The 11,745-nt window shown below is 33.2% G+C and overlaps 1 protein-coding gene across 5 annotated transcripts; it reads left to right on the top strand.

The window, feature by feature from the left end:
- The first annotated feature begins 461 nt into the window (after positions 1-461).
- LOC141667747 (glutathione S-transferase 2-like) lies at positions 462-9,182 on the top strand. 5 transcript variants are annotated; one of them, XM_074474371.1, is made up of 7 exons: positions 462-533; positions 705-774; positions 952-1,008; positions 2,037-2,122; positions 2,223-2,294; positions 4,316-4,369; positions 8,270-9,182. In XM_074474371.1, the coding sequence occupies exons 1-7, from the start codon at positions 477-479 to the stop codon at positions 8,300-8,302; spliced, it is 429 nt and encodes a 142-aa protein (XP_074330472.1). In that variant the 5' UTR covers positions 462-476; the 3' UTR covers positions 8,303-9,182. The 5 variants fall into 5 exon arrangements, with proteins under 5 accessions (XP_074330472.1, XP_074330478.1, XP_074330465.1 ...); XM_074474377.1 differs by having other exon boundaries at positions 8,295-9,180; XM_074474364.1 differs by lacking the exon at positions 8,270-9,182 and adding an exon at positions 6,888-7,098.
- Positions 9,183-11,745: the final 2,563 nt, after the last annotated feature.

Raw genomic sequence — 11,745 nt, 5'->3', positions numbered from 1 at the left:
AAAAGAAGACACTCCACAAGTTCTCAGGTTCGAATCATGTCAAAAACAAACATTTATATTATTATTTATAAATATACATATAAGTTTTCAGGTTCGAATCCCATTAATAACAAACATTTATATTATTTAAAAATATACATATAAGTTTTTATATTCGAATCTCACTCACCAACAATAAACATTTACATTGTTATATACGAATAAGATCTCATTAATCATATATTATTTATACTATTTGAACCTAACTTGAAATTATAACTATATAAGCATTATATATTATTTAATTATTTATATTGAATTTTAATAAAATTATATAAAAAAAATAAAATATATAAATATTAACCAATCGCACGGGCTGTAAGCTATTACGAATTAAAACCCGTTTTGGTCAAATATTTGTGGTGTTTTTCCTGCCAAACAGAAGATTTACGAAAGTACCGACAGGGACAGAAAGAAATTTCATCTCTTCGGGCGTCATGCATTGCGTCTTCCGTCCATTTCCCCCTCGCTATCTTACTAAAAAATACATACATGTACACACAAATCATTTTAATATGTATACATGTGCATGTTACTTTAGTGTTTAGCTTTTGTACCAAGTACCAGTGAATAAAGAATGGTAACATTCCTTTCATAGGGTACAACATCATCAATATATGTCTATTTTTTTGGGCTGAAAATTTGTGTTTGACTTTTGATTGCAGGTGATGAAATTTTATTCTCATTACTTGAGTTCATGCTCTTTTCGAGTTCGTATAGCTCTTGGACTGAAAGGTTTTCCAATTTTTCTTTTTATAATTGGCTTGTTTATGTTTATTTCTGGTTCTGTTCGGCTACAAGTCATCTTAGTCTGCTAACAAATTCCAAAAATCAGAATTCACCAACATAAACACTAAATTCACCAAATATGTAAGCAAGATTCTTATGAGCTCTTGGTTTCACTGTAAACAGGGATTCATCATGAATATGTAGCAGTAGATATGTTGAATGGACAGCATCTTACTGATGGTTAGATTTTTTTTTTCTGTTTAGTATTGATAGTTTATGTTTTTGTGTAATAGTACAATCGAAAATGATTTGCTTTTGTCTGTTTTGAGTAATTTATTTGTGGTGGGAAGTATAATTAAGATTAGGGACGCTATAGAAGTATAGTTGAATTAGTTTACGGTTAAATGACTATATATCTGCTATGTGGTTGTTATAGAATCTTTCCTACTTGTAGAAAAAAGTATCAAAAAGTACCCTTGAGAGTACTCAAGTAGCTATCATGCAAGATGCACAATCTCAAAATTTTACACCTATCTCTTTAACCTGTCTAGTATCACTTAAGTATGAAAATTAGGGACGCTATAGAAGTACAGTTGCATTAGTTGTGGGGAATCTGCTGCCCTGATAGTTCTACTGTTGTAAAAGAGTGGATAAAGTTTGATGGCAACCAATAGGTTTATCACAATTTGGTACGGCACTGCTCCAAGAGTTTCACAAATGAACAGAGAGGAAAAATGTAATGTTGACAATTAACAGAATAATCACAAAGTTTTAACTATCTCAAACTTTACCACATGGAAATCACATTCCTATATATAAAGACTAAAACTTTGGGCTTTCTGCCTCAAGTTAAGAGCTGTAAGCATGGATCTAAACTTGTTGATAGTTCTCTTTTCATTTATTGCAACAAGGGACTATTCTTTCCCCGTTGCTTTCAACTAATGATTTTTCCCCAATGCACTGAAAAAGCTTCTATTTTTATAAAATAGGACTGGTTTCTGTTTTAGGTATATTAGTTATTTCTTTCTTCAATTTTTCCTGGTATATTCTCACAAAAGTTATTAGCAAAGAAAGGGTACTTTGTTCCATAAACTAGATGGATTTTGTGATTTTCTACAAAAACCTGCAGTTTAGTTTTGAGAGGTTAATTCATAACGAGTGAGAGCTTTTTGGTGCCAGTCACAGAAACCAGACCTGTGGCTTACTTTTTAAATCGTCTTTCTAGCATCTTGTTCCTCTAATAGTTTTCTTTAATAAATGGAATCCAGAATTCTTAAAGCTCAGTCCTCTTGGTATGGTGCCGGCGCTGGTGGATGGTGACATAATAATCGCCGACTCTTTTGCCATCTTAATGGTGCATCATAGCTTTACCCTTTAATATGTAGCCTCTGATTCGTATCTTTGTTGTCTTAGCTCCTCTATATTTTTTTCATATGGTGCTTAATTATGTGCAGTATCTGGAAGAGAAGTACCCTCAGCATCCATTATTGCCGAATGATCTCCAGAAAAGAGCATTGAATTATCAGGTATTTGCATATACCTTTGTATCTGTCTTATAGTCTATGCACAATGCTTTTTATCCTGAACTAGTTGGGTGGCTGATGCTAGATCCTATATGTGAACTTCTCAATATGAGCAACTACCTGTACTAAAACTTGTACAGTAATGAGCGAGACTGCAAAAAATAAATTTAGACCAGAAATTGAATCTTTAAATATATTTTCAAGTGAAAATACATTGTTATGTAAAAAATGTTAAAGGATAGAAAAAATAATATGAACATAAATAAAAATTAGAATGGGAAGAGAACAGTTTGTCCAACCAAAATTTTAACTCCCTAGATATGATGTACTAAGCACCTCTGTCACAATGTTGTGTCCAAATCTTAGAAAATATCCATCCTCATATGGTATCCTTTTTGTGATAGAATACAACTTTTTTCCAAAGTGATACACAGGCCTGTGTTACATGGCTATTCCTTTCATACAATTAAATTTCCTTGTTTCCTTTTGTAGCAAGCACTAGTCCAATTTTTTCCCAACAGCCTCATTCTGGTCATATCTAAACTTTTTTGGCCATCAATACAGATTAATTATCTATATGTATTGTTTCGTTTCTTATCCACTATTTAGGATCCTAGCATACAGTTGTATACAGGTCTGATGACATTCCTATATACTCTGTTTAACTTGTCAGGAGTTTATGTTCGCACACCACCTCCTTTAAATCACTATATAGCCACATCCATTGTACTCTGATATATCGTCAAGAGATATACTCTTCAATATCCTCTCTAAATGTTTTTCGAGGTTTTTCTATGATATGGCAAAGAGACTTTTATCTAGGAAAGTTCACATTGCTTGCATCTCTTCATCACACGTTTGTGAACTTGGTTTCGTATATTCTAACTGTATCATAGGTTCAGCTATCCACATCTCCAACTTTACACTAATAAATTGTTCAATTTAATTATCCTAAAGTTCGTGCGGAAAAATATACATAATGGAATCTAGCCCATAAGTCTAACCGAGATCATAAATGTCTTACTCATAGTTTTGCATCCGTTCCCTTGTCATGGCAAGTTTATTAAACACATCTTCCCTTTGTTGGGTCCAATATTTAGCATCAGTGCTCATAAACTAGGCCTCCAGCCTTATTTTTCTGTTGGCCAATGAATTCCCAATTTGGATACATAAATAGTTATATGAAGATAGCTTTGAAGCACTAAACCAGTTCATACTTATTTGAACTTCGTAGTAAATAAAGCAGTCTCCATAGAGAATCATTCGGTTAAACATCAAAAATACATGAACTGAGATCTTTCAAAAAAGATAAGCCCTTCACAACCAAAAGTTGCCAGTTCTCATTCAATTATTATTCTATCAGCAGTGCTGTCATCTGCTCCCCTATATCTTATCCAACATGTCACCAGGAAGCATGTACTTCAATTAAATGCATTCCAAGGTAGAATTTAGTTGCTAGATGGGGGTGGCGAGGCAGAAACCAGGGCTACTGACTGAGAATTGTAATTTACCATGACTCGGCTTGATATTAGATGGGAAGTAACAGTGGGGTTATTTTGAGGAAGATATAAGCCATTAACATTGGTTACAAATAAACCGACATAATGAGGTACATTCAAATGTTAGACATGTCTGCCATATAGGAGAAGTTGAAATTTGGTAAATTGCCAAGAGTAAGATTATGCAATAAACCAAATAGCAGATCCTACTGATGCAGAGATTTATTTTCAGGAAGATGACATTTCCTTAATTGTTAATCTATAAATTACTAAAAGTATCCTCTCATTTCAATACAATACACTTGAAACTTTCCCAGAAATTCAACAAGTTTTCCTGAAATAATAACAAGTTCAATGCTTTGACATATCTAATCAGTTTAGATCTGAGTTCTACAAACGCGTCACTATGCAAAGATACAGTATTCCTCATTTTTTTATCACTTAGAGATTTAGAATTCTCTTTCATTATTTGTTTCTCTATTTTCCTTACCATCAGCATGCCGTTTACATATACTTAATTTGCAGGCTGCAAATATTGTTTCCTCCAACAGACAGCCTCTTCAGAATCCACGTATACAGGCAAGCTCAAATTTTCAGTCTTTTTTTCCAATGAACATGCTCCTGAACCATAAATTTAATTGTCTTGTCTAATTATTTCCAGAAGTATATTGGGGAAATATCTAGTATATATAAGTTAAAAATACAAAATACAGTTATCATATTCTTTACTAGTTTCTCATTAAATCCACCTCATTAGGACAAATATTGTGTGTATTTAAGAGATTATCATTAAAGCGCATACTAGTTATTAGGTTACTATCTTAAAACCCATGCGATGCGATGCACAGAGTGCACAATTTTTTTTTAATATTACATAATTAAAAAAAATACTTGAATTCAATTCTTAATTTTATTCATTTAAAACTTTAAATGATATGATTTCATGATAATTATATAAGTAAACGTATATGTTCATAACTTTTTAGAACATTTAAACTTATTTAAAGTGATAACATTGGTAGGGAGAATATTATTATAATGAAATTATTATTTTATTGAAGGTAAAAATATAATGTCTGTTAAAACCTTAAAAAGATATTATTTTAGCATGGTGATTACTTACTCGATTAACTATAACTCTATAAAAGATATTTAAAAAAGATAATATTACTGATTGAATGATATAGTTTTATTTATAATTCTAAGTGTATTTAAAAAAAATATTTATGTTTTAAATAAAATTTGATTTTTTATTTCACATGAATAGGATATGAATTATACTTAATCTAATATTAATTTAATTTATCTCACATAGTGATTTACATTATTTTAATTTATCTCGATGCCCAATACACCGACCAAATCAAACTTATTATTTTTAGTTTAATTTTATTTTTTTTAAAGTCCGGATCAATTAAATAATTTTGTTTTAGACTGAATAATTAGTATATATTTTTTTTGTTGGTCGAATTGTATTTTTATTTTAGTTTTGTGTTAGTCTGAATCAATTGTATAGTGTATTATTTTTATCCTGGATAAATAAAATATATTATTTTGTTTATCCAAGTTCATTAGTATAATTTTTTTAGGAAGATTGATAGTATTATTATTTTATCTTAACCCGAGTCACATTATATATCAACTAAATTTTAAGAATTATATTTAGTTTGTTTAAATTTAATTTTGTTCAAAGTAACAAATTAGAATGATATAGAATTCGATATGAATTAAAATTTAAATTGATAGAAAAAGTTGAATTTAATATAAATTACAGTGATATAGAGTTCGATATAAAATAGAATTAAATTGGTAAAGTAATAGAGGAAGTTGACTTCAATATTAATTATAATTAGAATTGATCGACCCAATAATTAGAATTAGAATAATTAAGGAAGGGTAATTAAGTAATTTCAGCAAGTACCGACCGACCGACTACCAAACTTTTAATGTTTCGTCTATTATAATATAGTATAGATTTATGAGGTTTGTGTATCTCCTGTTATTCTTATTTTTTGCCGCCAATTTAAGCCTCATCTGCTGAAAATACTACTTTACCCCTCCCTTCTAGCCTGTTTTGACGGTGTTATTGTATCACTAACGGAAGTACACCATCTGCAAGAATCTTATAACAGCAGGTACACAAAGTGCTAGATAGCAAAACAGAGGTACATAGAGTGTATATTATGAAAACTAGATGTACACAATATGTATTTAATTCATAGTTTGATAATGATAGGATCCGATTTTAGAACATAATGAAATTGATGCAAACAACATGATATCAAAGTTTATGAGAAATGTTAGGTAGTCAAAATTGGTTTTCAAAATGTTTCCAAATAACACGTGACATGTTATGATTGGATCATTAGATAATTAATAATCACCAATTAAAATTGCTCAAAATGACGCATCATCGATGTCATTTCATTTTGAAATTATTTTTTTCACTCAATTTTAAATCCCTAGCACTACTTTAAAAGTTATTAACCTCGCTTTCACAATGAATATCTAAAAATATAAGTTCGTATAGTTTTTATTTTAAAATCTATATAATTTATATAAAAATATTTATTTATTTATTTTATTTATTTATCGGATTGGAATTTTTTCGGTTCTGTTTTAACCTAAACCGAAACCGCACAATCAATTTTGGTTATTAAATTTTCGATTTCGGTTTCAGTTCGAATTTAATCAGTTTAGTTATTATCGATTTTTAACAATTTCGGTTTCGGAATCCTATTCACGGAGATTCTGTGAATATTCTTCCACCGGTCTTCTAGCGTTTGAAGAAGTCGTGTGGTTTCTTGCTCGGCCTTAATCTAGCTGTCCACATTTTGCTGCCCGCATGATATATTAAGCCATCTTTTGATAAATTAAATATCATCCACGACCAAATTGATAAACAATATGAGCATATTAAAACTTCGTAAGAAAACTGTAATATGACAAAAGTTACTTGGAAAATTCTAAAAGTTCCAAACAAGGCTTGGGTGTTTTAATAATTTAGTAGTATTTGTACATTTTCATAAGATTCTGGACCAGACACACAGATGTCAATACACAGGAAGATTGGTGTTCACTAACATATCATATGCAGGTTCTGTTTGAGAGCCAAATAGAGGCTCCCCATACCACTCGGACTCATCTCCAAGCCAACTGCAAATAAACACAAAATTAGATTAGGCAGGAAAAACATCAAACAACCCATTTACAAGTGTATGTTTGTATCTATGAATGTACAGCTGAATAACAGTAGAATGAAATGCAATAATATCTGAAATCGATAAAAAGAATGCAAGATTGTTATTATATCACAAGTAATCAGCTTAAACACAAGAAAAATGAATTACCTTGAACAAAACCTCTTGTCATCGACACTGAGATTCAAGGCACGCACAAGCGTTCCTCTTACATTATCAGAATCACTTTTACGTACAGCAACCTGATCAACCACCATAAAGGTATCAAAATAGACATATTGCCTATGTAAGAAAATTCAAACCACAAACCAAAAATTAAAATAGTACAATGTTGTAAAGCTGACCATGATATCTCTTGTGGAATCATCATTCAATTCCCTTGATATGCTTCTTAGTGCAAGGGCATACTACAAAATATCCAGGAAGAGCACGTTAACTCCTAAGGTATCAGTAATCAAAACTAAATTTGGACACAAACGAATAACACTATTCACAAATAATACATTTATACCTCAGTAGCAGAAGATACAGAGACTTCGTTCAAAGTACTAGCCAACCCTCCGGGATTATCTCTAAGGAAATCATCATATGACGGTTGACTGATCAGAGTAATGACTAAATCTCCGGGACGAACACCAGCTATATCAGCAGGCGACCCTTCATATACCTGTCCATCAACTAGATCATTTCGAAACTCATACGATCTAATACCAAATGTCAAACATCAATTTATCCCAAATGTCAAACAACAATCTATCCCAACATTAAATAGACTACATCTGTGCCAGAATTTATCTAGTAATTTCATAAATTCATTCAAAAGTTTTAATCAATTGATAACATGAAAGCTCAGTAACTTGTTGGGAAAGATCTGTATACTTCTGCATGTATTTTAGGTTTTTCAAGTCCAACACAGAAAATAACACCTTCCCAATAATTTTTAACGCATTCTGTTACTTTTCTGAATATGAACTTGATTGATTACCAGAACAAAGAGAATCCAATACAAAAGCTATATATTTTATTTCTTAACAAAGAAGAAAACTATACATATATCTAAGTCTGTTTGTTTTGATGTGTTATTATTATTATCTAATCTAATGTATTTCTCTTATATACTATATCTGCACTACTATACAGCTGTGCATTACTATACAGCTGTACACTTTCTAAATCCAGTATCTCTTAACTAACTAATGGAAAGTGGTCCACTGTTATTAGTACATTTGTGTAGACTTAAATAAGTTATAATTTGTCTAACTATTTTATCGATCTGCAGTGTATCCTTTGTATTTTCTTCACAGGTAGCTGACTGGTTGCAGTAGAAGAAAGTGTATGATCATTATCCCCCCGCAAGTTGGGAAGGTTTGAATACATGCCCAACTTGGAAACCAATTGTTGAAACTGAGGTAGCGGTAGAATCTTGGTGAAAGCATCAGCAAGTTGATTCTGAGTAGGCAAGTAAGAGAGTTGCAGCAAGCCATCAAGAACTTTCTCCCGTGTAAAATGGCAATCGATATCTATATGTTTTGTTCGTTCATGGAACACGGGGTTTTTAGCAATGTGAATTGCTGATTGATTGTCGCAGTGAAGAGTGACAGGCTTAAGATCATTAACACCCATTTCCTCAAGTAAACGCACAGTCCATGTCACCTCAGCAGTAGCAGAAGCCATGGCACGATATTCAGATTCAGAGGAAGAGCGAGAAATGGTGGCCTGCTTTTTGGATTTCCAAGCAATTGGTGAGTCACCAAACAAAAGAATGTATCCAGTGACAGAGCGGCGAGACATAGGACACGCAGCCCAATCACTGTCTGAATAAGCCTGCAGAGTCAATGTATTGGATGCGCGAAGAAGTATTCCTTGATTTGGAGAAGTAGAGACATACTTCAGAGTATGAAGTAAAGCAGAAAAATGAGTGGACCGTGGTTGTTGCATAAACTGACTGAGCACTTGAACAGCATAGTTCAAGTCAGGTCGTGTATTTGTAAGGTAGTTAAGTTTTCCCACTAAAGAACGATATAGTTCAGGATTAGAGATAGGCAAACCAGTAGTAGTATCGAGTTTTAAATGTAAAGGTAAAGGAGTTGAGGCTTTGACAGGAAGGGGATGAGAACATTCATGTAACAAATCTTTTGTAAACTTTTGTTGACTAAGAGTGATTCCATTGGCATAATAACCAACCTCGATACCTAAGAAATAATGCAAGAGACCCAAGTCTTTGATACTAAAAACCTGATGTAAATGGTTCTTAATATGAGTAATAGAAGAAAGATCATTACCCGTGACTATGATGTCATCGACGTAAACAGCCATTATAGTAATCAAAGAACCATTTCGTTTAATGAAGAGGCTGTAATCGTTCTTAGACTGCATAAATCCTTGGGTGGTAAGTTCATGAACAAGTTTAGAAAACCATTCCCGGGATGCTTGTTTAAGCCCGTACAATGACTTGATAAGTCTGCAAACAAAATGAGGAGGAACTTTCAATCCAAGTGGTGGAATCATGTAGACTTCCTCCTTTAAATTGCCGTGCAGAAATGCGTTATTAACATCAAGCTGAAACAAATCCCATTTTCTGCTGGATGCCAAAGCAATAAGACAACGTACAGTGACCATTTTAACAACGGGAGAGAAAATTTCCTCGTAATCGATCCCAAATTTTTGATTGAAGCCCTTAGCAACAAGACGAGCCTTACAACGTTCTAAAGTACCATCGGATTTTAGCTTTACTTTATAAACCCATTTACATCCTATGGGTTTTTTACCAACTGGAAGGGGAACTAGTTCCCAGTTATGGTTCAACTCAAGAGCTTGAAGCTCTTTATTCATTGCTTCAACCCAAATAGGGTCGGTGGAGGCAGCTGTATAAGAAGTAGGTTCTGAGATATCACAGAGTTGAGAAATGTGAGCTTGGTGAATAGGATTAAAGTTCTCAGATGATACAAAGTTACAGCAATGAGATTGTGTAGAAATAGTGGCAATATTACAATGAAAATCCTGTAAATAGGTAGGGCGATTGCGTTGTCGAGTGGAAACACGAATAGGTGGAGGTGGTGAAGTGATAATGTCTGGGGAATTATAAGGAACTGGAGAATTATTATGAGTAGAAGAATCATGACTGATAGAATCAAAATGAGAGGCAGGGGAAGGTATGTTGTGTAAAGGAGATGTAGTATCTGTAGATTGGACAATATCTGGTGTAACAGAAGGATATTGGTCAAAAAATGTGGTGGAAGCATGAGTAACAGATGGTAAAAAAATGGAATTTAAGTAGGAACTATGTGAAGATGCAACAGAAAGAATATGAAAGGGAAAATGGAACTCATAAAACTTAACATCTCGAGAAACCTGTACTTGATTAGTATCAAGATTCAGAATCTTATATCCTTTTTGAAATGGAGGATAACCAAGAAAAATAGCAGGACTAGCACGAGGGTGAAACTTAGAATGTTGAACCGGGGTTGTAGAAACGTAGCACAGACAGCCAAAATTCCGTAAATTATCAAGAAAAGGAGCAGAGTTATGTAATTTGAAATAAGGAGAAAGATTACCAAGACTGGGCAGGGGCATTCGATTGATGAGATAGGTTGCACACAAAATACCGTCACCCCAAAATTTGTCCGGCAATTTGGACTGCAGAAACAAAGCTCGAGCTGTTTCCAACAAATGACGGTGTTTACGCTCTACTACCCCGTTCTGTTGAGGGGTGTAGGCACAAGTAGTTTGATTGACAATACCTCGCTTTAAGTAAAATTGTTTCAAATCACCTGCTGTCAGTTCAAGAGCATTATCAGACCGAATACATAAAACCTGTGCACTATGTTGTTTCTCAGCATAATTGACAAAATTCTCCAATACAGTTGATACCTCAGATTTATAATGCAGTAAATGTACCCATGTATAACGAGTAAAATCGTCTACAATAGTCAAGAAAAAACTACAATTTGTATATGTCTTTGTCCTATAAGGACCCCATACATCAATATGCAACAATTCAAGCACTCTAGAGGTTTTAATAGAGCTATGAGGAAATGGTTGTCTACTTTGCCTAGCTTCTGGACAAATTTGGCAAATAGTAGGAGTCAATGTACTACATTCAGGTTTGATAAGCTTCAGTTGAGATATAGGCAAGTGGCCAAGTCGCATATGCCACAGATGAGTATCAGTAGAACTTTGTGAGGTAAAAGCAGTGCAAGCATTCTTGGTACAAGAGGAGACAGCAGAGATAATAGCAGGAGTAACAATATAGAGTCCATCACTCAGTTTACCAAGAAGCATCAGATGTTCTTTCTGAGAATGGACCTGTAAAAGACATTTGTCATCAGAAAATATCACTTTGCAGGATATATCTTTACAGAGTTTGGTAACTGAGATGAGGTGAAAATGAAAGTCAGGGACATGTAGAACATCTTTCAAAATGATGTTATCATTTAGTTTTACTGTTCCCTTATGCTTAACCGGGATTTGACTACCATCTGGAATTGTAATATACTTAGCAGAATCAGTAATTGGTGCAAAATCCATAAAATATCTCAAATCTGGACATATATGGTCAGTAGCACCACTGTCTATAATCCAATTTGATTTTGAAATACTCATTAGACAGATGTTACCTGCTAAGAGTGCATGACTGGAAGAATTGACATCAGATTGATTGGCTGAAGGAAACTGCTTGTTCAGTAAATCCAAAAGTTGAGAGTATTGATCATCAGTGAGAGCTCCAGGTGAACCATGTGAATAACTGGAAGAGTT

This window comes from Apium graveolens, chromosome 1 (assembly GCF_009905375.1).
Source record: "Apium graveolens cultivar Ventura chromosome 1, ASM990537v1, whole genome shotgun sequence".
NCBI classification, from domain to species: Eukaryota; Viridiplantae; Streptophyta; class Magnoliopsida; order Apiales; family Apiaceae; genus Apium; species Apium graveolens.
Note: the sequence above shows the minus strand (reverse complement) of the source record. Positions and strands in the feature narration are given on the sequence as shown.